General features: G+C 37.2%; 3 protein-coding genes and 1 non-coding gene across 7 annotated transcripts in view; 1 reads left to right on the forward strand and 3 right to left on the reverse strand.

Annotated features, from left to right (window-relative positions):
• Positions 1–3,942, reverse strand: part of phlpp2 (PH domain and leucine rich repeat protein phosphatase 2) — a 33,233-nt gene extending 29,291 nt beyond the window's left edge. For 2 of the 3 annotated variants that reach the window (XM_024295523.2, XM_036210335.1), the window contains exons 1-2: positions 3,552–3,942; positions 934–1,217 (exon numbers count right to left, since the gene is read on the reverse strand). In XM_024295523.2, the coding sequence (XP_024151291.1) occupies positions 934–1,217; positions 3,552–3,755 (488 nt within the window). In that variant the 5' untranslated portion in view covers positions 3,756–3,942. The remainder of the gene's footprint in view (positions 1–933; positions 1,218–3,551) is intronic. The other variant, XM_024295524.2, reaches the window with a different exon arrangement.
• A 1,210-nt stretch (positions 3,943–5,152) lies between these two features.
• ap1g1 (adaptor related protein complex 1 subunit gamma 1) lies at positions 5,153–27,211 on the reverse strand. Of its 2 annotated transcripts, XM_024295034.2 has the most exons (24): positions 27,076–27,211; positions 18,987–19,190; positions 18,751–18,875; positions 18,341–18,482; positions 18,107–18,203; positions 16,790–16,866; positions 15,820–15,828; positions 14,239–14,334; positions 14,057–14,137; positions 13,885–13,983; positions 13,750–13,805; positions 13,550–13,663; positions 13,309–13,449; positions 12,966–13,020; positions 12,754–12,876; positions 12,528–12,617; positions 12,273–12,397; positions 11,955–12,059; positions 11,728–11,869; positions 11,488–11,608; positions 11,052–11,156; positions 10,525–10,685; positions 9,296–9,394; positions 5,153–9,160 (listed from the first exon to the last, which is right to left on the reverse strand). In XM_024295034.2, the coding sequence occupies exons 2-24, from the start codon at positions 19,185–19,187 to the stop codon at positions 9,059–9,061; spliced, it is 2,466 nt and encodes an 821-aa protein (XP_024150802.1). In that variant the 5' UTR covers positions 19,188–19,190; positions 27,076–27,211; the 3' UTR covers positions 5,153–9,058. The 2 variants fall into 2 exon arrangements, with proteins under 2 accessions (XP_024150802.1, XP_024150803.1); XM_024295035.2 differs by lacking the exon at positions 15,820–15,828.
• LOC112161326 lies at positions 13,088–13,167 on the reverse strand. The gene has a single exon (XR_002921856.1). It is a non-coding gene; the product is annotated as a small nucleolar RNA SNORD71 (small nucleolar RNA).
• Positions 27,205–27,360, forward strand: part of LOC112160481 (zinc finger protein 821) — an 11,837-nt gene continuing 11,681 nt past the window's right edge. The window contains exon 1 of the mRNA XM_024295038.2: positions 27,205–27,336. Coding sequence (XP_024150806.1) covers positions 27,333–27,336 — 4 coding nt within the window. The 5' untranslated portion in view covers positions 27,205–27,332. The remainder of the gene's footprint in view (positions 27,337–27,360) is intronic.

Raw genomic sequence — 27,360 nt, forward strand, 5'->3', positions numbered from 1 at the left:
TTTCTTTTTAATTTGTTTAAAATAATGATGGTTCTTTTCAAACAGCAGAAGTTGAAGATGCTAATATGCCAAACTTAAATCCATGCGCCTGCAGAGCTGCAAGGATCAACTGAAAGATTAAGCTAAAAAACCTGGTCGGCTCTCCAAAAGTCTTTCATTACTGCTCTGCTTTACGCTGCAGTGCCTTCAGTCTTCAATCAGCAAACATATAATGTTTCATATGCTTCTGCTGACTGCCAGCGTATGAACTGATGACCAGTCTTCAGTCGTGTTTCCACCACGGCCATCTGCAGAGTGAGCAAACATGACCCGCCAACATCCTTTACCAACTGTCCTTTTTCTCCCTGACAAATGATTTTCTTTCTTTAGGATTCCACTTGAAGCTCGGCATATTCACAGTAAATTGAGGAGGCAGCAGAGTTCCCACAGATGAAAGCCTGCGTTATGGAGATTTAAACTCAAACTGAGCCCTCCTTTTCTCTTTACTTCTATTTCAACAGGAGCTGTGGATCAGTGGTCTACAAAATCAAACGATCGTTTTTCATTCCGACCCACACGGCCTGAATGGAGCTCACTGTCAATTTGAGTGGATCGAGGATGAGCTTGAATGATGACAAACTTTATTTAAAATCACAACTTCTCTAAAAGCTTTGTTCACAAATGTGTTGTCGATCTGTTGGTGTCTCAGTCAGCTCATATTTCACTAGCAGAATACTTGACCATTAAAACCGAAAGCGCTCTTGCTATTTTATTTAATTGATCTGTAATCTGGTGAATGCTTGTACGTGCAGAGCAATGTATGCTAAGCAATTCCAATGAAGCAGAGCTGCAGAACCCGTTTGTTTACTCAGGAAAGCTGCAGTCTGCAAACAACAGCTGGACTCTGGCTGTTGCCAAAAACTATTTTCTTTCATCTCATCACATAATATTCACCTGACAAGATCTCCGTGGAGCTGAATGTAGAGCTCCTGTCCATCCCTCTGAGCGCACAGCTCCTCCACGGTGGTACTGGTGGAGCAGAGCACCAACTGCAGGTCCGTCTGGGGGTTGGAAGAAGCCTGTGGGCCAGATGAAGGTGGTGGGGGCTCCGCAGTGCCCCTGTAAAGACACACGCAGCCCCGCTGGGTGTCCCCCTTCAACCAGTCCCTCTCCCGTGACCCGAACCGACTTTTTCTGGTCACACAGCTCCGGCTCCCGTTCCGCTTCATGTTACGCTGCTGGCACAGAAATCGGTCCTTTTTAGCACGGACAGTGTAATCAGTCCTGCATAATTAGAAATGCGACTTTAGGGTCCTTTTCTTTGGAGAGTTACTACGAAAGATTTTATATATTATTATCAGCTTCTCTTCTCTGATACATAAAATCTGAATAGTTTTAATGTTGCAGGTTTTATTCTACACAGGTTTGAGCACAATCATGCAAAAAAGTCACCTGAGACAGTTAAAATGGTTCCACCCATGATAAACATTAACTTTCTCACAATGAAATAAACTAACATGTAGAAAGCCTGAGGAACAGCACTTGCTTTTTCACCTGCAGCTCCACAAGTAAAGTCCAACCATGTTAAACTTTTGCAAATGATTCCTTTCAGGTCCTTTGATTCTGGCCTTTACCACTAAAATCAATTACAGATTTTTTATAAATTATATATAAAAAATAATAATTAGGAACACATTCAAGGACACTCGAAGAGTATCAATCTTTACTTTAGTCAGGGTAGCTTTAAATTTATGCAGTAAAAATTAGATGGTAAGAGGCTAAAACAATAGCCTCAAAGACAGATTGATTTGAGGTAGCATATAGAACTGGCTTAAAATCAATTCAAATAAATCAAATCAGAAAGAATAATCAAATTTCTTTATTCGCAAAATGCAACGTGTATTTACCAAATCTATTTATTTTCTTTTAAAGTTGGTTTTTGCTCTTTTTTTTAAAGACCCACTCCAATGAAAATCATGTTTAGTGTCTGATGAATCTACTAGCAGACAAATAGATCCATTAACGTCTTCATTTTCCTTGTCTTGGCTACCATGTGGTTTAAATCTGTGCAGCTGGATAGTTATTGCTCACCATTATTGATGTATTAGTACAGTTAGGTTGGGGTTGTGATGGGCTGTAAGCTAGCAGGAGAGAGTGTAAACAAAGGCATGGTGGGAAATGAGTCAAGGCTTACTTCTATCCCAACAGTCATAACTCAGGGGCAAATTTCTAATGAACTCCTGCAGTTTTGCAGAAAATGTCTTAAAAATGAACCAGGCTTTGATTTAGGCTAAAACAGCATCATCGTAGTTAAAAACAAAGGGAACAATTTTATAATAGAACATAGATACAGTTAGAGTGGGACTTTACTCAGCTTCTCTGTTAGTCTCTAATGTGAAAATTGATTATTTTATAAGTAAAAGTTCTAGCTTTTTCCTGTTCAGAATACACATTTGAAAAAATAAACTGATACTGAATTGAATTGTGTTGAATCAGAAATTCAACCATGAACTTATAAATCAAGAATTAGTCCCTCTCAATTAGGCATACCTACCTCTACCTACCCTTTGAGTCATGTTTTCATAAAACAACAAAAGTTGAAGTGGGTAAAAGTGTGAGGAGCTCCATTAAAGACCTCACATCCATTGCAGGAGGTCTCTTTTTAATTGCATTGACACAACATGGAGCTATAACACATATCCTCACATGCAATAGAAGGAGGCCCAGCTTTCAGTTTTATGAAGTAGAATATTTGAAGAGCAATCATCTGATTGGCTCTCCAGAGGTTATGGCGACTGGAAACTGGTGAAAGACAAACAACCTGAAGGACTTTGTCACTTTGGAGTTATGTTTGCACTGCAGGTAAAAATGCTGGACGTACGAAGCAAAGCATGTTTTAAATTCACTAGCTCCTATTCTGATCATTGATTTATAATTAATTTTAGTATATGCAGAAAAAACTGAAAAATAAAGATTACTTTTTTATTTAATTTGACTTTTAAAGTCCCTCCTCTGTTTGAACTCTTCAGTTGAGGCACATAAGGGTGTCAGAGGGGTTAGTTTAAATCTCACACCTGTTGCAGGGGCAAAGACATAAAAATTATGGCAAGACAAAAAGGTAATCATTGATCTTCTTGGACCTTCCAGGTGTGGCATGTCTTGCTGTATAATGAAACACTTCACATCAATAAGACATGCAAATGATGTGAGTAAAATGTGATTAAGAGGAGAAAAGACGTCTAATTGAAGATGATAATGACAGTTGATCAGTTGTTCTGGAGGAGGGATTGTTTCAGATGTAATATCTGAGTAATGTGCACTCTGTCATCTCCTCGGATGTTAGGAAAGTGTCCGGTAGAAGGCCTCGGCATGACAGATCTGCCTGCTTATGGATGCTGTGATTTTACCTCTCAATGAATGGAGATCACCGCACTTGACACAGACTGTGTTACATAATGCGTTTCATCGCATGCACTTTGCCCCGTTTCCGTCTTCCAGCGCCATAAAAGGCATATTTTCAGCACTTTGTGGTGCTGGATTCCCCCGCAGCATCACGGCTCGGTCGGACTTGCCTTTAGCACTCGGATCCCGGTCGCGGAATGAGCCCCGGGACCGCTGCGGCTGCCGCGACCTGCGGTGTGGTTGAGCCCCGCCTGGTGGACCACCGTGTCCGGCTGCCTGTCGATGCAAACCCCGTTCCCTCCGACACCCCCCGCCTTCCGCTGGATGTTGCGGGCGGAGAGCGCCGCGCTGCCGTCCTCGTCCTCCATCGTCATGTGGGAATCCGGTTAAGAGGTCCAGAAAACGAGCGGCGTCACAGCGAGCGGCTGGCGAATTCCCACGGAGAGATGAAACAGCATCCCGCGTCCGCGCTCAGACGCCATGTCCCGACTGATGAGACTGGAGCAGCGCACAGGCCTGCCGAGCGCCGCTCAATAAACATGACATGGGCGGGGTCAGGCGCGCGGACATGGGCGGGGCCAGTCGCGCGGACATTATTCATGAGTAGGCGGACTCCATAAACAAACTGAGCTGAAGTTCATTTTAATGTGGGATAATGGTTTTCTCTAGCCTTTACCAGTGAAAATAATCTTTTCATGTGGGTATTTTATTGACATGTGCAGTTTGAAGCAGGGCTTTCAAAATAAAATAATAATTAACCAAAACAAGAAACAAAATTGCTATTAGAGTCCACAGCAATAAAAACGATAAATTATACTAGATTAGTTTATAGACCTGCCCTGATAACAATTTTGTTTAAGATGTACTTGTGCGCTTTTGTCTTGATAAAGAAAAAGCAAATTTGAGCTTAAAATTGCATTTCAGAATATGTATTTATTATTATTATTTACATTGCGGCTAAAAGCAGCATAGTCATATTTGAAAGATGGAAAAGCTTCTACAATACTGTAGATCAAAAGAGGATCGGAGTGGGAGTTTAATTATATTTACTGAAACCTGCATAAAATTTCATTTCCAAGGAGACTAAAATTTGACAATAATTTTTTTAAGCAATAGATTCAAGACATAAAGGGGTAAAAAGTATCGCAAATAGGAGATATTGCATGTAAATAAAGCATTCAAGACACTATTGTTTAACTTCTGATGGTGGCTAAGTTGATGTGCTGAGGGAATTTTAAAATAAAAATGACTGAATTAAAAAAGAGAAAATTTTAGAACTCGTTTGTAAATATAAGTGCACTAATAAGGTGTAACAAAGACAATATTAGTCACTGAGAAAAGTTAAAATGTCAACTTGCTACCAATTAAAATCTTAACTCAAGATTGTTTATTTTTTATTTAACTAAACCATTTTTTTTTACATGTCAAAGCCAATATAAAAAAAGACAACTATGATTATTGATGGCATCCCCTCTGAAAACTAAAATGGACAATATTGCCCTTCTGGGTTACATATAAGGCATTGCAGATTATTTTTGACTGTTTCCAAATAAATCAGTAAGCTCCTCTTTCTGCTAAGTTTTTATATGAATCAGGTCATACTGATAATACAGCGATTGCAGCAGTGACTTTCTGCTGCATGATACAATGAGGAAAACAACACTACTACACACCAAACTAAAAACACCAGTTCTATTATTGAACTCCACTTTTATTTGACTTTTTATTTGCTTGATCATTTTCTCCAACCCAAAGACAAGAATACACAGCATAAATTGAAAATATCCCATTTAATAGTTTACAGCTTCTCATCTTTAATAAGTTCATACTTTCAGTCTGACATTCATTCACTCCTTGAAGCCATGGAACCGAGAAACTGTTTCTGTCAAAGCTGACGAGAAAAAAGTGAACATCATGCCTTTGCCCACCCCAACAATAATTGGAAACCTTTTTCTTTTCAGCCAGAAGTCTTGGAGGGGGCGGGACACAGATCATGTTTTCGAGATACAGTGGATTAAATTATTTCTTAACAAACGGGGAGAGTGAACACGTTCAGATGCTCTTCCAAGCCCTTTACACAATGGCTTCATCCAAACAAAAGAAGCAAATGTCCCGAGTACGGTAATCCAAACGTGGGATGTGCACCTTCATGGCCCTCTCAAAGCATTAACAGTGAGTTTTGGATCAACTTCTAATCATATTGGTTAGTACAAACATATGAAAGGGTGGTGACTGTAGTTATAACTCTTGCATTTCAAAAAAAGAAAAGTTGAGGTCAAAAGTAGAAAGATGTTATTTACAGTTTTTCCACATGCAGCTCTGAGCTGAATTTTGAAACTGCAGCCAAAAAAAAAAAAAGAAAAAAGAAAATATCAGTAAAAGACAAGTTTACACCTTCGAGGCTGATGGGCCTTCGTTTCCATCTCTTCCTCCTCCTCTCGTTAGTGTCCAAAGCACTTCTGCTGGGCTCATTTCATTTGTACAGTTTAAACAGCATCAGGAAAGAAATCCGTGTAATTAACAGGGTACATACATTGTGATTGAGACGATACAAACCACACAAAAAAACATTCAGGAATAGTTGCTTGAAACCCTTCCTTCCTCATCCAATCACTCTTCCATTTTGCACAGCTCCCCCTTGTGATTATTAGAATGAAGCACACATTTTTCCATGTTAGCTTGGTCAAGTTAAAGAATTAAAAAAAATGTTTTATCTTCGTTCTGATTCAGAATTATGTTTGATTGCACTGCAAATAGTGAGCACTTCAATTAATGTCACATCACTATTCATGTTTGATTATAAACAAATTAGCAATTAAAGTTGTGGCATGCAAACTAATATTTTCTGTTGTTAAAATCTAAACGAAAAATGCAGAGAAACAAAGAAAATTCCTATGAATTCACTTTCTGACGACAACAGGAAGCAGAAGACTTAACTTAAAAAGAAACCGTTAGGGCAGAGCACTTGTGTCCTTGCTTGTTCAGAAGGTGATATGCAGCTGACACAACAGTAACAGGTAGCAAACTTGCAGACAAAAACGGGACACCCCTCTCGAAACATTTGCGGGTTGAAGAAAATGTCAAGAATGCACAGAAGGCCAAATGGAGATGCATATTGGCAAGAGAGCCTCTCTTCTTGAAGGATATATGAGGCGTTTTGAGTACTGGGAAGCTAATGAAGCAAAGTGACTGTTCTGCCAATGAGCTTCTCAGTGGTACAAGTCATCAGTCGAAACATGTTAAGACAGATTCCAACCCCACAATCTTAATTCCATACCTGCTTTGTAAAACTCTGTAAGATAAGCAAAGATGATGTGAAGTCTGACAAATAGTAAATAAAATGCGGCTCATTTGCATCCTTCTAAGATTGTTTTTTTTTCTTTTTTACATATATGCATACAGTTATATTTTCTAACTAATCTTTAATGTGGTTTTTATTTAATCTGATCAGCAGTTGTTTGTTTTACAACTATATACAATGTACAGGCAGCAGATCGTATATCTCTTACAATGAGTGATGATACAGGGAATAGACCGATGCCGACTAAATCTATTTAGACAATATACATTGTGAATAATTATTTTTTGTTTTTTAGAAAATGGTATCTAAAAAAGGATGAAAGATAGTACAAGAGACAAAAATTGTAAAAGCCCTCAATATGTACAGAGAAAAAAAAGCCAATATAACATTTGTCAACAACAACCAAAAAAAAAGGTTTAAATGAAATAATTTTCTCCATATACACATTGCTCAAAAATATTTCCAAAGCTAATAATCTTTCCGATTTGGTCACATAAGTTAGAAGATAGTGAAAGTAATCAAACAGCCTGATTGAACATTTGAGGATCTCTACGCAGCATGGCAAAGGGAAGCAATGGAGATGCACAAACTGTCATGCAGAGCCTCCATTTGATTCAACAGAGTTGTCAATCTAGATGGAAACGATGTGAGATATCGGGGGTCACCATTCCAAACAGCATGGTCACAATTCTGACTTGGAGAAGATGAGAGTTGTGAAATAATGCTCAAATCGTCTCGCAGCTGATGCAAAATCCGTTCAAGGGATCCGTTCTCTCAATTACATCTTTGTTCATGACTTGGTGGAAAGAGAAGAGAATATTTAAATATAAATGTCTTTGAAAAACTAAATGAAGCCTCGTGCTTCCGAGTTGCATCCATTAAATTGCAAAAATCTTTAAAAATTTGCTTAGATTTTAGGGTTTGTCATTTTTTAAATGGGACATTCTGCCACACTGCAAAGAAATAATCAAATCGGTGTACCTATAATTTATGCATCTGCAACATATTAGTGGTAGATTAATAAAGTCATACATACAGAATGGACAAAAAGAAAATGATATATCAATTCAAATCTAAGAAAACCACTTTCCCTCAGACTGAGAACACTATCATCACACAAAAAGCTCAAACAGAACACAAATGTTCCAGGCTTTTATCTTGCCAAGTCAGAAAGGCACATCACTTTGATACCAGGCATAAATTAAGTCAATTACTGCAGAAATAAAACCTATTTTCACAAAAATAGTGCTGATAAGATGAGAGACCCATCAAAGAAGACATGGAAAGTAGAAATAAGGGGAAACAGAAGATAAGGTTTCAGTGCATGTAACTACATTCATAACCTTAGTTTACATGTCAAAGGTGTATGGTGACCAAGTTTACCCAGGTTAAATAAAACATCTGCTGTGTAAGTAAACTAGACACAAATGCAGGAAGAGTTAGAAATCAGATCCTTAATAAATGTGTTTGAGCAGATAGTCCTAATCCTCGTAAATCAACATCCTAAACTATTAATTTACTCTTGGATTTATTATACACCTCTCAAGCTGTCACTTTCCAACAAATGAAAAATCGGATTTTTTGAAAGTAGCCACAGATGAACAAAGTGAGCATTTTGTAATCAATCCCTGTATTTTTTTTTTTTTACAGTTGTTACAAAGCAAATGTAGTCAGCTTCTTACAGCAAACTGGGAAGAGGACATCTACAAGCAGAGCCAGTGACAGGTAATAAGATAGCACTGCTCAAAGACGCTTTAAGCAGGTAAATGCATTCAAAGTGAACACAACTCTTATAAAGTTACACGAAGGAAGATGAAAAACATCTTTATGACTGTTATAAAAGATCTGTCAAGAGCTTTACCTGCTGCCATCTGAGTTCCTGTAGAAATCTGAATGTAAGGCCAATCGTAAATGTCAAGGGAGCAAAGAGCCTCCACTGCACTGCAACAGAAAATTCTAGAAACTGCACTGCTGGATCAGGCCACACTTGCCTCTCTGCAGTTACCTGAGAGGTCAAGTGTGCCATGTTGAACAGTGGTTGTGTGCTTCTGCAGGAGATGATGGTGCTGAGCAGAGGATGTGCGAAAAATAGTAAAGCTTACTAAGTGAGGAGAATATGGAAATCTATTTGAAAGGATAAAGAGAAAGTTCATTAATTGATATGTTTCCCAATTACTCCTTTAGTGACAATAAGGTCATTGTAACATCTGTGTTTTTCTCCTGCATTCATTGCGCTGCTGCTTCCCATGCAACTCCGGGGCTGTGGTCTGCAGTGACATCACAGGGGGATCCATTGGAAGAAAAGTGGGAGGTGAGAGAAAAATCATTTTCAGAGTTCCCTTGGTGGGGTTTTAAAGAAGCAACAGAGGCGGGTCATCATTGCCAGGACTGGGGAGGGAAGTTGTTAACCTCAGCCAGGTCTTGCACAGCCGAGCCTTTGTGGGTGTACGTCAGCTTGATCCTCATTCGTAGCTGTTGCTGAAATTTGGTGAGCATGATTATATTTATATAAAGATTTGTAGCTAAAGAGCAAACAAGATTTACAATTGCATGACATTTGGTTCTAAAGCTTAAAAAACAGTGTTTATGAAAGTAGTTGGGAAACAAACCTACCTTCTGTTGGTTGAGAACTCTGATGACCTGTGTGACCGTTCCCTGGTTGAGTGCTGGGACAACATTACTACTGGGTGAGAGGAGCTGCAGCTGGAATGTCTGCCCAACAGGAGAGGATGAAATGTTATAAGAAAGGGGTTCTTTTCAATATTAACAACTCAAACTTTTCAACTCATTGAGTGGAAAAGTAGAACAATGCAATTTCGGAAGTTTCCTTCCTTTTTGCCAAATTAATATAAAGAAAACAGTAATTTTAGGAATTTTTATGGCCAACTAGAAAACTCTTTAAACCAGTTACTGCTAACAAAAAGTGTAAACCAATATTTATTTTAAGAAAAAAAACTACTGTACATCTGCCTTTATTAGCCCAGGCCTTTATTCCAAAAAAATGGCTTTTAAGGAACAGGTGTCAGTCGGAGACAGGATGGTGATGGCTAATAGTTTCATCTTTGAGTAACAATCGGTCACAAAATGTAGACACCACCAGATGAACAGTTCAGGAACATTTCTGAATTTATTGAAATGATGACAAGATTGTATCTGATTAGCACTGCCTGTGAACATTCCTGTTCTTTTTGAATCATCATCAGTCTCCGTATCAAAAATCCTTGTCGGTTTCATGCAAATAATTTTCCTGGAGACGCATACACCTTTCTGTCTTTGCTCAGTAATCCATGTTCAAACCAGTTCTTTTAATCTGCCACTCGCTATCTTTGCACCTCCACCACACAATTGTTTGGTTGCTGCTCCTTTTACTGCAGCAGTCTTCTCAATATCACCCATCTACTTGCGCCATTCTCAGATATGTTTAGGATCCACCTCAAAATGTCTTAAAGATTCCTCATCAGAATTTTCTTTTGCGAATACCACCACACAAATTTTAAACGCTAATTTAAATGAGCGTTTCTTGGCCATTGCAACACAAATACCACAGACACCCGTTCACACAAACCAGGGAAGATGGAGGAATCTTAAACTCTTTGCACTCGGCAAATATTGGAAACAGGCGTCAATAAGACACTGGCTACAACTGGCGGATATACGGTTCATAAGAACTCAGCAACTTTATAAAAAAAAAAAAAAAAGAATTTTAAATTGTTGCTGGTTTCAAACTAATGAAAACATTGTTCCTAAACTCTGCACCTAAACACGGAAGCTACACTAAATTTTAAAAAAGGGACACAGAAATTAAAGAACTGAACCCAAGTGATTCAAACATGTCTGTTTACCTTTGGTACTGCAGCCTGAAAAACAAAGTCAGTCATATCTGCCTCGGTCGAGTTGGATGCATGGATGGTAATGACTGCAACATTTGGGTTGGGATTTGCTCTTTCAAACGTAAAATCTATTTTCAGGCCATTTTTGTTGTATGCTGTCATCGGAGGGATACCTATGAAGAGGAAATGAATAATACATTATACAGGTAGAAAACCACAAAACTAAGACCTACAGTTCAAAAATAAAAAAGTAGAGGAAAATTCTTTGGTACATTAAGTTTCAGGATTAAAAATGGAAAAATGCATGAGGAGAGTCTTGGAGAATAAGATCACACAGAAAAGACACAAGAAGGAGGAACTTCTAAATCTCTGAGAGCACTGATGCTTGTCAGAAGAATCAGAGTCTCAAACATTTATGGATATGTTTGGAAAATATTGAAGAAAATTACACTTTCAACTGCAATCTATAGATGTCTGAAGCTTCACTGCTCTATTCAGAAATAAAGACATGTTTAGGAACTGATCAGCAACAGCCTCACCTGCAGCTGCAATGTCATTGAATAGAGGTTGTGAAGAGAGCCCATCCAAGAGGAAAGGGGGTTGAGAAGCGGGAGCTGGGGGAGCAGGAGCTGGAGCTGGACCACCTGGGAGAAGGAAAAGTAACACGAGATGATAAGAGAAATCAAGAACGTTCAGCTTATGAAAAGCTGCTGCTACAGTTTTGAATCTTGTAGACAACGTGTTCTATGAAGGATAAAAAAACATGTATCAAAATGTAATGCAATTTCTGTCAAAGTGACAAATTCAACCAACAACACCTCCAAAATCTGTAAATACTGAATCACAACAAGTAGCCAAAAATCCCCCCAAAAAACAAAAAACACAGTAGCACTCTATAATGGGTTTATAATGTTGAAATAAAGGATCAGAACATAGTTTTTAGAAGATAGTCAGGCTGAACCACCACCTACCCACCTAATGATAGATCACCCAGAAGATCAAGAAGTTCTCCTCCAGCTGAGGCAGGCTTGGTGGGCATGGTGGTTTGGATTACTGGCACATCGTTACCACCCAGCAAGTCTAACAAATCATTACCCTGCAAAAGAAAGAACTAAGTCAAAATGTCCTAATATCTGTATAAAAAGGCAGTTGTCCTTATTTAAAAGTTAGAATTACAACATCTAGAGACTAGACCAATAACTGTGTGTTCTTCACCTGACTGGCTGGTTGGTTGACAGGCGGTGGATGTTTTGGTTCCACAACTGAAGGCTCCGTCTCCCCATTTGTCTGTACAATTTCCGTGGGGCCGTTGGAAGCAGTCTTCTCCATGATGGGCATCCGCTCAAGAAGAGCCGGCCTATTGACCAGGAAAAAGGAAATGGGCTAAGCGACACTACTTTTCCTTCTAAAATTTGACAGTGATTTTGGGTTAAAAGGGTCACCTCATGTGGTCGTATTTCTTGAAAAGTGCATTGTACTCCACAGCTCTCTGCTGAAGCTCAACATCGATACTACTGCCGTATATCGAGACTACTTTCTTGATTCGGCTAAAACAGAATAAAAAAAAAGGATAAAAGTTAGATTGGTGAAATAAACAAAATGAGACATAGTCAAGATTAGAACATTTATCTCATCCAGGGTAGGGCTTTAATAATACTTACACAAAAACAATAGCTGACAAAATTCATTTCAAAACAGTGTAAGGAAATAGGAAAAATGCTCATATAAGGATTTGGGTGGTTGTTTGAACCAAAACTCACTTTACACTGCTGAAGCGAGTGGAGAGCTTCATTATAGCCGTGAGGGAATAACCTCGGGTCACAGGTGTGGACAAGTTGGAAACGAGCAGACCTTCCAACACATCAAGAACTTCATCCTCAGTCACCTTAAAAAAAAGGGATAGATGATTAACACAGAATGAACGATTGCTTAGTTTGTCTTGGGCTCTTGTAACCCTTATCGATGTTTGTCTATATTTGCATGAGAATATTGATAAGGGTTTTCTCTCAATGCACCTGAATGGGCTCCTCTTCCTCACACTGCCCTGAAAGGAGCAGGTCTCCATACTCTCCTATGCACCACGATGCCACCTGCACAAGGGGTTGCTGCAAAAAAAAAAAAAAAAAAGACATCTCTTATGTTCTCTTCAGTCATTAAGATAAAAAAAGTCAAAGCTGATGGCTATCAATATCTAAAAAAATGTGTTTAGCTTAAGATGCAACAATTAAGACAAGTCCGGACCTGTGAGATGTCATCCAGAAGGGCTTTGTACAGTCTCTGCACAGTGTAAGCATGCATTTCAACACTGTTGGTGATAAGCTGGATGAGGTTGGGCACGGAGTCGTCGCGGACATAGCTTCCGGCCTGCAAACACATTGAAGCTTAATGTTCCGAAAGCGTAGAGCAAGTTATATCTAATCAGAGACATTCTAGTCACTAGTTACTATACATACTGTTGTCAGCACTCTCATGATGGTGTCTATGTGCCATCTCTTTGAAGGAGCATATCTGCAAAAACAGTGTATAGTTTAGACACAGCAAAGCACAGATAAGGAGAATTCTATACAGCTAGGAGCAAATGCTGTCAGAACATTAATGATGTCAACAAAGTCAGTCAGACGATGGATCACTCTTATTATCATCATCCAGCATTTGAATCGTTTTGTGTGGTACATATATTGATGCACAGGTTAAGTTTTTTGAATTTTAAGTTTTACAACTTGTGGCCCATGATTATGCCCAATGAAAGGACATGACAGGATGACGTAGGAGTGCATGCATAATGTGTTGTCATACTTCTCAGCAGCGAGGAAAACTCCTGATGCACAGTCCGCTTTGAATTCAGGGTCACAGGAGTCCAGGAAATAGAGCAGCTCTTTCATCATGCCTCTGATATTGTTTCCATTCACAAGGGCAAAGCTCAGTTCCATTGCACGTCTATAAAACAATGTCAGCAGGAAAAACCATAGAAGTAAGAAAAAACAAGGCTGAATAAAAGAAAAAAGGCAGATAAGCGAGGCTATTAAAGAAAAACAACCTCTTGATGGACACGTCCAGGTCTTTCAAACAATCCACAATGGTGCTCCGATGCCTCTGCACTGCATTGTGGTCCGTTTGTACTGTCTTTAGTAGAGATGTTAACGCAACATATCTGGAATGAAGAGTTTAACCAAAATGTGTCATCATTTGATCCCATGTGAGATAAAGAAGCTCAAAAGAAAGAAAAAAAAAAGTTACCTAATGTTCTTGTCATTGTTAAGAAGGAAGCGTCCTAGAATGTTAATGGCCAAAACCTGTTGAAGAATGGCATCAAAGTGTTAACTTACAAAAAAAAAAGAAAAGAATGTATCCATAAGAAAAAACGGAACTTACCCTCAGCCCACTTTCTGACTTGATATCCATTATAGTCAGAACAGTCTCATAGAGGATTGCATTACCTACATTTTTACTTGTCTCTGTGTTTGTTGCCACCTGCCAGAGCACAGTTTTGTTAGAATGAGGACTTTTTTAATCAAAACTAATTATTTGGTGGTTTCATCCAAACCTGTGCAAGAATGTCATTCATTGCTTCACTTGAGTCGTCGTCACCTTTGCCTAAAATTCGCAGTAATCTCAATATCCGAACCTAGGAACCAAAACAGCCTTATTGAGTCGATGAATAGAATGAATATACAACAGAACAAACATGAGTTCAAATCTTCATTTAAAGCTTTGAATGCGAGTTACCTGCAGGAAGGGGTCGCTGATGCCTGACACGTCATGCTCTGGAGAGTATCCAGACATTATTAAGTTCTTCAGGATTCTCACCAACTGTGGAACCAGCTATAAAAACACCAACAACACAAGAGAAAGAACAGATGTCACAATATTCTGTGTGAAACACCAAATGAGCTCTCCGTCTCATCATGACTGATAAAAATTGTTGGGTTTTTTACAGATAAAAATTTATTGTAAATTAACTCATAGGGGCAAATTTACATGGGAGGGGAAAAGGTGTGTGCTCCACTAAACTGATATAATGCAGTTGAAAAAATGAAATTGGGTAATTCAGTGAAGTTATGAAATTATAGCCTTGATTATACAAAAACATTTGGTTGTGAGACCTTCCCTCACATCAAACACTTTTACACATGAAGATGTTTGTAAGTGATATTTTATTTCCATCAGGAATTTAAAAAGAAACAAAGAATATGAATTTTTTCATGTGGTGGGAGAATTACCATCCAAAACACTTATTTGTTCTTACAGTGGTCCCTCACTCTAACCTGGTTTACCCGATTTTTTAAAGCAATGTTCAGGATTTTTCTTTTACAGCACATTGTTTTCTCCTCTGTGTGGTGTCTCCGGTACAGTACTGAAGACATTCAGCTTGCACCATGGATGTTTATTTTCATTCTAAAATAAATTTTTAATTTTTAATTAAAGGACTAATTTTTCTACAACTTTGAAGAACTTTAAAGAAGAAAGACAAGTAGAAAAACGATGTCTGTCTATCTGAGAGAAGTGTATTATGAAGGGAGCCTTAGAGCGTCTTAACTGTAAAAAATAAAGTTATCTACTACGTAAATTTAGCCTATTACAGGTTATTTTTAGACCGCAACTCCCACAATTAGTGAGGGACCCCTGTATATCATTTTCTGTGTCACAGTACCATTTAGAAAAGAGCAGATAATCTAGTGATTGAAAATATTTCAACACTATTCGCAGAATGTTAACATTTTCAAAACGAGATGCAAAACAAATGTAGCAAATAGCAGGTAACAGACCCATGGCTGGATGCTGTCCAAAACGTTTTTAAAAAAAGAACAGCTCATTTCTTTAACAAAATGTAAAGAAAAGGCACTTCCGTTTTTTTACTTATTTGGGCACCTGGGTTTGTCTGACAGTACTATTGGCTGAATAAAGTTCCAAAGTTGTGCATGGTGAGCTCTAGAATAATACTTTGACAAAAGAATTAACCAACTTTGATCCTAACATGGTAAAAATATGGTGAGAATCATTTGTTTCCACAGACACCTGTGCCTATCATGTAAAGCACACCCACCACACTAAATTTAAATACATTGATTAAACAAATTTCGTATTAAGCGAAAAACAAAAAAAAGTGAACAATGCATCCAACAAATGGGCAGAAACTGATCATATTTAAGACACATAGTAATGATCACTGTACAGGTTAAAAAAACTTTGAAATTAAAGGGAGGAAATGGTAATACTCAAAAGAAATTTTGTTACATCTGAAGTGACTGTGAGGGGTGATTACTAAAAATAACATGCACCAGCTATGAGATCAGAATATACGCTTACCTTCTCATTCTAACACAATGCAGGAATTGTAACAAAGACAAATGACAGAAAAAATATGAAGTAGATGTTAGGGAGGGGAAACTGGAAATCATTAACTTTCAGATCTTAAAATAATGTTTAGCTCATGAGTATGATAAATGGTGCTTTTGGCAAACTTTCATTACACCTTCAGAAGGACAGGTACAACAGCAGCAGTTGAGAAACAAAGGAAGAGACAGTCGAAAGGAGATAGGAGACTGACATATTGTGAATGCAGAGGTTACCTGATGTGCAGTCTGTACTGTAAGCTGTATTATGTGTTTGTCTGGCTAAACTAACAAAGTGTGTAACCAAAGGGAGAATGAAATGTGGTATGAGCAAATGATGGATGCCTAAGACCTCACTTTAAGACAGGGCTATTCAATTACAATTTTAGTTGGGACAGGTTTTCAAACTTTACATTTTTGGGGGATCGAACACTCACTGAATGAATAATTGTGGTTATGCGATTAACCAAATGACAACAGATATTAACACGGGGTAGTACCATGATCCAAGTAGACTCCTTTCTGTGGATTTTCAAAAACCTTTTGAAAACGAAGAGTACATTTAAAATATGTTAATATACATTCATATTTAAAAGGTGTGTTTAACATTTAGGTTTGGCACAAAATATAGGCCAATACTCCAAATGTAGATTGCTGCTGAATTATCATTTTTTGTACAAGTACCTCAAGGTTTTATTGAGCACTTCTGATTAGCTCCACATAATGTTGAGATTTTTAAGCACTGAATTCTGAATTATTCTTTGTTGGTATAAAATGAATCCTCTGTTATTCTAGCTTATCTAATGTACGCAATTTATTAACGCTGTTATGAATGAATCTGCCTTGGGTGCCTCAGAAGCTGCTCTGAGTGGATGTGGACTGCGGTTCACCGTTTGAATAGCCCTGCTTTAAGTTTTTAAATGAGAAAATGTGAAAATGTGTACCTTTCTGAAGTGGGCCAGCATGTCAGGACTTCTTTCACACATCTCAGTGAGGAGAACGACTGATGTATGGAGAACACCTGGGTGAAAAATACAGAAATCATATGCATTATAAGAATACATTTGCCACAGTTTTCTATTATTTATTTATTTATTTTTGCTTGTCCTTTTGGTCAATGTTGAAAAAAAAGATTAATGTTTGTGGTACAAATCATTCAATTAAATACAAGGTCAAACAGTTTCACAAGCACAGAACATGCATTTTTAAAGAAAATCTTCACAGGCTTTTCGTTAGCTATGGAGCGGTAAAATTACAATTTCTAAATGTCACACCATCTTCTCTATTTCTGCGAAACTATCCTGATTAATGAGTCACGCACAAACAATATTAGATTGAAGTTTACAGCTGCAATTTAATAAAATGGATCATCATAAAAAGTTGAATTATTTGGGTAATACTAAAACATGATCTCTTAGCTACATAACACTGTTCTGTCTGCCATATACTGACTGGAGAAAATGCAGTGACTGACTATCTTTCAACTGCTCCCTATTTTAGGCTAATTTACACAGGGACAAATTTTTTTCTTTTTTTTTTTTAAACATAGATTAAATTCCTGAAGCAACTAGACTGAGAACAAACCAGCACTCAGACCTATCACCTGCTGATTATCAGTCTTTTGCAATGCCCCCAAGGATTTGGAGGATGCAAACAGAAGACGACATTCAGTCTTAGATCCAACACTCTGTGATTCTTATCCCGGAATTTAAAAAGGTCTGTTTCTCAAATAATGTACCAAAGTGATACACCTGCTATTTTTTTTCAGATTCAATCACATTCTTTAAAGGTATGGAAAACAAGTATTGTTTTTTTTTTGTTCTGTTGTATTCTAAATGTGTAATAATTGAAATGTTTATCATTTTCCACTGAACTAAAACTAGTTAGTAATTGCACTAAGTTAACTTTTATATTGGATTATTCATTTTTAAGTTAATACACTGAAACATTTGAAGTTCCTGACCAAGTCTAATGTCCATTTTTTGTCTTATACATCACTTACACTCTACAAAACAGACAGGACTATAAATAACAAGATCAAACAAGAGAAAAACATTTAATACTTCTTAGAAAAAATAATTACACCATAACTAAAGGTTAAATCGTGTTAGGCCCTTTCAATACACTAAAAAACTGTCATTGTGAACTTCTTAAAATACACCTCTAAAATGTGGGAGTATATGACTTTTTAAGCCACTAAGTGCCATAAAGAGGGTTGGCTTTTGTGCAAAAATCTCTCAACACAAAATGTCCTTCCTTACCGTGGTTCTTCTCACTCAGCAGGTTTTTTGTTGCTGGAAGGAACATTTCCATAAGTTCTGGAACCTTCCTGATCACATGAACTGCACACAATGCTGCCTGTCAACAAATAAAAACAGTAAAAAATTTACCACATTCTTGGATTTTGACAGCAACAGTTCAGCACACTAGCAAACATGTCCATTCACAGAAGGGAAACAGAAAAGGAGAGGAAAGAGGACGATCATCAAGCTTACTTTTTTCCTCAAGTAGGAGTTTGATGTTTTGAGGAGCTTCTCTACTTCCCCTGCCAGATCACGACACATTTCCGATGATCCCATACACCCTAAAGTGCACAAAGCCAGGCCCTGAACATATTGTGTGCTGTGATTTAAATCACTGTTGGGAATAAAAACAGAAGAACAAGTTATGGAAACACAGTACTATACAAACTAGGACAAACTCTAAATAGCAAAGAACAGCTTTAGACTCAAGGGAATGCAAAAGTTAATTTTAAAGGGAAAAAATTTTAATATCGATATAAAATTATAAGTTAAAAAAGATGCACTGCTTTTGATGAATGTTTGTGGCTTACAAAATTGTAAGTGAACAAGCACTAAGTTCTTTATTCTAAAAAATTAAAATATTAAATTTGAAATGTACTTACTTCTTAATGCAGTTTGTCATTAGTAAATGAACATCTTGTCTTTCATCTAACAGCAGCATAGCTCCCAAATAGCCTATTCGTTTGTCTGTGAACTTCTGGGACGCAATTAACTTCAGACACTCCAGCTGAAAAATAAACAAATGACAGAACATGTTCAGAAAACCCAGAGGTAACTAAAAAAGCTTCATGAATAGATTGTTCCCTCTCAGTTCTTCTGCTGCCTTTATCATACACACCTGTCCAAAGTGTGCTGGGTAGCCCAACATGTGCATATACAGCAGCTTTGCCACATTTCTGCAACGATACGTATTGTCTTCCTCTCTAAATGAAGAGCGAATAGCAGCACACTCCTTCTGGATCATCTCTCGCTCCTCTGCCTGGGTCCGTGCTGTCCGGATGGTTCGGATCAGCTCCCGCAGTCTGATCGGAGCTGGCATGTTCTGCCAAACACAAGAGAGAACGAAAGATTAGAAAACTGAAAAAGACAAGAGGCACCTTGTGGCTAAAGGCTAGCAGACATAAGATGCTGGGCATTAGACAAATCCTCTTATTGTGGTTTTAACATCAATATTTTTAGTAATCAGAATTTTTGACATACTTAATATGCATTGAGTGTAAAAAAAACAGTAAATGTGACATAAGAATCTTAAAATGTAGCAAAGGTGTAGCAAGGTTTGGTTGCAGATTGAAGAGAGTCACAGAACAGCAGCAGTGTTCAGTCAGATACATCAGGTTGCAGATTGAAACAGCAAGTCAAAAAATAAAGCTGTTTTTATAGTTTATTCAAAAGCACTAAAATAATATCTTCAGAGCTAGAAAATCTCACAAATTCTACATTTGTCGATCCACATACATGCAGTGAGTGACTTTTACTAGTAGAGGTTATTGTTCACCTTTTCCAGTAGGTCACAAGACATGACTAATGATTACTTTTGTCCTGCATAGTATGCATGTTTTGTTTTTTTCCTTTTGATGCAAGTTGTGCAGAAACATAAAAAAGCCTTGTAAAAGACACTAACCAATACGCAGGTAAGAGTTTCAATATTTAGAAATTAAAATGTGCTGATGTCAATGTAAGTACAGTATTGTTGGAAAGCAGGAACCACAGAAATGTTCCAGTGAACAGGGAAGTAAAAACAAGTTTAAGACTGGGGAAAATTAGGGCATTATTTCTCCATTTACTCTATTTACATAACACATTTAATCTAGTTGATCTCTCAAACCACTTCTGCACAACAGACCAGTTGCTGGACTGTTCTTCAGGGCAACTGGACTTTAAAAGGTTAATCTAAAAGACATTTCCCTGCTCTTCTAAAGAAGCTACTGGGATAAGCAGCAAAACATCGTCCAGATTAACCTTTTAAAGTCTGGTTGCCCTGAAGACCTAAATCCTGCAATAACCTGACCTGGATGACAGAGTTTTCATAGATATAAAGCCACAAAAAACACTTTTGAAATTGCTCTTTTTAGTACATACAGTTTTCCTCAGCTCCCAAAGTGCTTATTTATCACACTCGCACACAGTTGAAAGCCTCTTAGGCAACATGAGGTTATACCACACTTCTTTAACTCAAGGACACATGTAGACTGGTCAACTGAAACCGTCACTATCAAAAGAAGAAACAGCTGCTCCTTCCACTCAGAAACACTTACTTGTTACACAATTAAAAAAAAGAGTATCTAAATAGATAAAACAACTCAAATGTAGAACAACTACAATCACATCTAATCAGTCTAATTTTATTAATTAATGTAATGTTTTTCAACCAGAGTGTCGCACAATATACAAGTGTGACGTAAGAGATAGTCAGGTGTGCTGTGTGAAATTATTCCATTTTATCCAATTAGTCTAAAACACATTGGCTATTGCCATGACTTCAGCTCTGTATTCATCCAAGCATGCTCAGATTTCAGAGTAAATAGAAGTGCAAAAGATCATAAAATACTTTTTCTCTTTGTGTTCTTATTTGTGTTTTTCTATAATGATTGTATATTGTTAAAGCACACTACAGTTTCTTATTTTATTTACATTTTAATTTGGTGGTGTGCCATGTGATTTTCATCAAGGAAAAACTAAGGCTAAAAGAACCCACGGTGAAAAATAAGATTGAAAAACACAGAAACTGAAAGCATAAAACCATTTTTTACCTTCACTGCTTATTTACACATACATTTGACCATATTTAAACTACCAAAAAACTGTTTTCCACTTGCTTTAGACATTGTTAAAGAGACATACAACTGTCTCTGAATAAACCTTGTATCAAACTTTTTAATAAGTTGGTTAAATACACCTCTTAAATCACTTCTTTCTAGATCAAACATAGCCCTCATGTTGTTTTTGAGTACTTACCTAACATAACCAGTAACGAAAAACTTTAAAGGGTTTTAATATGTCTGTTTTGATGAGAGAAACCAATTTGATAACATTCCAGTAAAGTAACAAAATAGTTAATAGAGTGAGCTAAGAGTGCTGAGGTTCAAAAAACTCAAGGCAACGGTTAAATTAAAAAACAGGAGTCAGTAGGGCAATAAGGATGAGCCACACTTTAATAAAACCAAGAGGCCTCTGTTTTCTTAACACCATTTAAATTACCTCGGCTGTAAAAAAGCTGTTCCATTAATCATTTGTTTCATACCACAGGCTGTGTGGTATGAAATCACATCAGAAAACTAGAATCCAGCCACTGGTGTGCACATGGAAATGACAAGTGTTTATTCTGTCAATACAACAGCTTGCTTTTAAAACATGATCAAAAAGTTGTACACGCTATTTTTATGTTTCACTTCATTCCAGTTTGGATTTTAGTGCATATCATAAACATGGTAATGCCTTGGTGACAGCAGGTAATGTCCCCGACTCATAACATGGCGTATTCTTTCAGTTTTATTTTACTGCGATAATAAAGAATGTTCAAGCAATTTTCGGCAATAAATAAAGTGATCCAAGACTGCAAAATGATTTATCTATCATGAAGTAATCTGTGCAGTTTTCTGTTACAGAGGAAACAAGTGATTTGGTGCAACAATGTCAACTTGAGAGTTCTTATGTTTAAAAACAAACACAACAATATCTTAATTAAGTTGTTTTACAATAGTAGCTACCTGTATCTAAGAACTAACTTCCTACTACATTCATAGTAGTCCTGCCTCTTCCATTACCAGACTTTTTTCTTTAATATCTCACTCCAAATATATTTTTATCTTTGGTGAAATCATTCCCAGTGGTCTTTCAATTTTGACTATTCAGTTTTCAACCAAAATAAAAAAGCCTATGTTGTTTTTTTTTAAGAACCCACGTTGATATTTCCGCAGTCCTTTGTTTACACAATCTCTCGCTAGCTTACAGACCCTTACAACCTCAAGTTAAAATTTCCATGGCAAATAAAATGGCTAACAATATGGAATAAATTGAAGCTATGCAGCTGTACAGTTTTGAGCCTCATGGTAGCTCAGTTGAGGAAAATAAAGATGTACATGGACCTATTTGTTTGCAAAAGGATGCATCAGAATTGGAGCAGAGAAGGGAGACTTTGGTCCGCTCATCGCAGTTGCTGCGTCAAAAACCTAAGCTTTTTCAAACCGTGGGATTGTATCTTCACCTGATCCGACAGGATTTGAATAAAGAAATACTCAGAAAGGCTCTTTTAAACTTAAATTATTTTATACATCTCCTCCATCATGAGAAAAATGCTACAGCATATTAAAAACACCAGAACACGATTTTCATTGGAATGGGTCTTTAAATAAAGTTGTAACTGTGAAGGTTCCACATGAATACTGGGCAGGAATGTGAGCCATTTCTCCACAACCATTCAAGTGTTTTCAGGACGCAATGAACCAAAGTAGTAGTAGTACCTTCGACAAAGAGGCTATATTGTAGTTTTCTAGAAAGGAGATATGTATAAAATAATAATGTTTTCACACAAAATCACACCCAACAAATCCCCATATTTCCTTACAAGTTAAAAAATAAATAAATGTGTTATTATGCAATAAAACTATAGTCACGTTTTGTATCAGTGTTGGGATATTTACAATAAACATGTAATCCTTTTGAAAGGTACATCAAAGATTTTTCAACTACAGTAAACACTACGAAAACACAGCCCTCAAGTACCATGCCATTTACAAATCATGTTTATGTTGAGCAGCGTGTTGGTAGCTTTAAATAAGAAATATAAGACAAATGAGGGGGTTGAGCCTGTTACCACACTCATTCTTGTAGTGTGTGTCAACATTAGACTAAGGATGGGCACAATTTCTGTGTTTTAATGTAAAAGTAGATAGGGGAAAAAGTTTTTTTCTTGTTCTTTTTTTTAATGAAAACCATAAGCACTGTAAGCTTTCATATCTGAACATGCAGCATTTATGTGATGCTGAAATGATATATGAAGAAAAAAATTAAAAGATCTATTTGTCTGTCATTCATTTATATCTGTTTCATTCTGTTTAAAGTCGAGAGCCTTGCTATCTGCTAATTACAGCTATCATGAGGCAAAGGCACGGCACTCCTGAGCAGGTCACATTAAAGGAAAAGGAAAGATGTTGAAAATAAAGACAAAATAAGTATGGATCAATATTGCCTTCATCTCAAGCAATTTTTCAATAACTCTATTATCACTATAAAGCATTGTGATTTTCTCCATGCATTTTCTATTAAAAGAAGCCCTGCCATTCTTTGTTCTCCTAACCCCATCATGCTTTCCAAGCTGCAGGGATCAAACCCATAGCAGCAGTGGAAGGAGGCACCAAAATAGACCCCTTGGCTACATTTAGAGTTTTTGCACGTATGTGAAAAGTTACTGCTCTCGTGTTGTGGAAACTTGAACGCGTATAAAAAATGAATGTCTTTAAAACAAAAGAAAAAAACTCTACCCAAGGAAAGCCTCTCCACTGTGGCACGGCTGGAAGCAGAAGCAACACGCACAACTCTGAAGGTCTTTTCAAAGTTTTTACACCAAGTGCATATTTTTCAGTAAATATCAGAAATGTGCACTAGAGCAAAATGGTCTTAACTGAAGCTAAAAGACTTTTAAACATCATGTGGTCAAACCGACACAAAAGTGCTCTGTTGTTAAAACTTAGTAAAGATTTAATGAGCTTTTTATAGTTATTCTAACGAGATATATAAAGTATTTGGTATTTGTTGCATTTATCTAAGGAATTACAGACTGAATCTACTAATTCTGTCTATACATAAAAGGTTGTGTTTACAGATTTATCTATAGAGATTACAACTACTTACTAATAGTTCCATGCAAGAGTAATTCGCACAACACCAATGCAATCAACTAAGACATCACATCATTATGGATGTAAAATATTCCAGAGACCAACAGAGCAAAGCAGTCTGCTCAGTTGTTTGTCAATGTTCTCAAATAAAGTTTGTAACATTTGCAAAGTTAAATACAGTTAACATTTTAAGTTCAATATAAGAAGTAATATTACTAAGTTTACTTAAGCAATTCAATAAATTCAACATACGGTAATTAGCAGTTATTGATAACAGCAAATTAATTATTGACATTAAAGAGTACAAATCAATGGTAGCCATTTCTTGGTAACTCTTGTACAATCATGTTACATTTACATATCCTTTAGGCTGTACAGGAACTAATTTAAAAAATAATAATACATTTTAGAATTTTTATATAGGACTTAATTGGATCAGTATTAAAAAAAATCCAAAAAGCTAAGAACAAGCTTAAGGTGGGCTGTCAAACAAAGGTATCTCTGAGGCCTTTGCTCTCTTGCCCATTTCAGGCCTCTATTGAGGTCATCCCTATTGTTTAGAGTCATATGACAGGTCCAGAAACCTTTGGAATAAAAAAACATGCAAATCTAAAACTTGTGTTTATTTGGAGGCTACTCCTGCAGTTCCAATCACAGACTCAACAGAAATGATTATGTCAGCTCTGGTGTCATATTGCTGGAGCTAATAAATAATCATGACACTGCAGAATATTTTCACCTAAAAAAAATGCTGACTACTCCACAATTTTTAGAAGACACACAGCATAAGCTGCTGGGTGTTTTTATTTGTGTCCTGTCAAAAAGATCAACTTTTAAAGTAAAACTGTGCTTTCAGATAGTTATCTGTCCAAGAAGTGACTGATTTATCATTTTTAAACCGCAGGATGAGCAGTTCTAGAGATGAGGACTCTGACAAACAGCATGATAAACGTTTTAGAAATTGAGCCAAGATAAACCACAAGTTTTGGTTTTTTTTTTAAATTTTGTTTTCAATAATTCTGACTGATTGCAATTCAAGATAGTCACATGACCAAGCCCCCATGTCCCTGGAGTAAAAGAACAAGCCAATCCTTGCAGGATGAATGCAAACCAGAAGAGTTGGCTAATGTGGGTGTGTCACAGGAGGGGACATTTGAGTTGTGTCCTAATGGCTAAAGTAACAAGATAATGTGAATTAATGGTGGCCATAATGCTTTGAAATTTTGTTAAGAGACCGTCTACATTAAACCATAACAGGTACATTTGGTCCCAGACATTTTATTTTGCTAGTCTTACATTTGCCAAGCAAATGTCTATGACCAGCAGATCTTTAGCTACTATTTCCAATCTACAAAATGCTGTTATACTGTGACAGGACCAGTAAAACAACCAAGAAGCCGTTACAAACAAAAGCCCAAATAAATCGCGTCAGGACAGAGGACAGGGCCCGTCTTAACGATTAAATACTTACCTAGTAGCAACTTTTGATTGGGATAACGTTGCTTTTAAAAGGTTCAGTTCATTCATTTATGTAAACATTTTATCAAACTAACAAAAGAGGTCTACATTATTGGAGCTTCCCTTATTAACGGACTACTTTGTGATCACGTTTTCTGCAACAGTTTGGTGATTATTGTAAAGAAATAATAAGAGACACAATTTTCAGCTTAATTTTCTTCATATGTGTCCTCCATCATGAGAAAAATGCCACAAGAACATGTAAGAAACAGGAATTTCATTGGAGTGGGTCTTTAACTCCTTCTACCCAAAGCTGCTTAACTTCTAAGATGATCAACTTGATCTGAACTTGAAAATACAACACAGCTTTTTTTTATTACTTATAGTAAGTACATTAGGTTGGGGCAAGCAAGCCCTTAGACATAAAGCAAAAAGGTGGCTACAAGACACTCAATATTTTCCACTCATCTATCATTTAGGACGACAACGAAAACAAGGCAAATGCTTAGTTAGCAACAACTGTAAATCATAAATTACTTTATAGTATAATTGTAAGCCTATCTTCATCTATGAAAAGTAGCACATGAACTCCTGAAAGGTGTGTTGGTCAATAGAAACATTGTGACTATCTAGCAGACACGTCGATACGCACAGAACGTCACATTCTGTAGCTCACTTCCTACTTACACCTCGACTTCCTTAACGTAAAGCAGACCTGTGCAACAAGTGATATAATGGAAATTAACTAAAGTGTATTTATTACAGATACCTACTAAACGACGACGATTCTAAGACCAACAATTTAACTAAAAAAAACAACAGCAAAAATTAAGTACACGTCCTTAGGACATTCAGCTTCCTAATGTCAAACTGCAAAGCTAACTATTGACTCAACATTGTTACGTCTTTTTTAACATTTAAAAATCCTATGTTGTCTCCAAACCCCCACCAAACTGTCAGATACTTTAATGTACTACGGTGAGGAAAAACAACCGAGTAAAAAGTAGCTGTACAAAAAATGTACATTTTAAAACTCGAAAGGGCTAGATGTTCAGACATAGCAACAGAGGCTTTACTCCTACTTACGCTTTTTGTTTCGAATGTAAGAAGTTAGTATTAACGTGAGTATATACAAATAATCGTGAAGGTGGTTTTGTTTAACCTCGAGCCACGACACCTGACTCTGTTCACTAAGAGATGAGGACATGATGCGTTTAGGCCTTCTTGAAGCATTTGGATTACAAGCTAGCTTAGCTAGCCCCCCTGTACCGTCAGCTCGCTACCTGGCAGTTCGCTGTCAGGTATAAGTTATGGAAGAAGAGCTGGCTATATGGTCCATTTGGGAAAATATGAACTACACTGTCAACGTTCGGCATTGTCACAATAATTATTTCACAAAACACTTGTGAATTCTGCATACCTAAGTCAGTAGGTACCTAGCAATGCTAAGCATGCTAGCTAACTTAGCTTACTGACAGGCACTGCCCCGGCGCACTGAGCGCTGCAACTTCCTATGCAGTGGCACTCTCTGAGATAACAACGTAGACATGGACGCGCCAGTAATGGTTTTTGTCAACGAAATTGGTATTTTATCACATTTCTGTCGATATGTTATTGTTGGAAAGTACTTACTAGCCGTAATGACGCCAGAAAAGGACTGGAATCGTCTCTATTAGCGATGGAGGGAGGAACACACTAGACATGCAAAATGGTGGCTACTCCAGCCTCAGTACATCTACCGCAGGCGGAGGGTTACACTCTCAGAGGATGGTGAAAGACGTTCGGCTCAAGTTTGTCATCATCGAACAGGAACGGATGGAAGCAGGGAAGTCACCACTGTCTGCCCCTGACCGAGATCACACCTGATACACCACTGTTTACAGGACACCATGGGTAATAGTCCAGTTATGTCACTAT

Source organism: Oryzias melastigma, linkage group LG3 (assembly GCF_002922805.2).
Source record: "Oryzias melastigma strain HK-1 linkage group LG3, ASM292280v2, whole genome shotgun sequence".
NCBI classification, from domain to species: domain Eukaryota; kingdom Metazoa; phylum Chordata; class Actinopteri; order Beloniformes; family Adrianichthyidae; genus Oryzias; species Oryzias melastigma.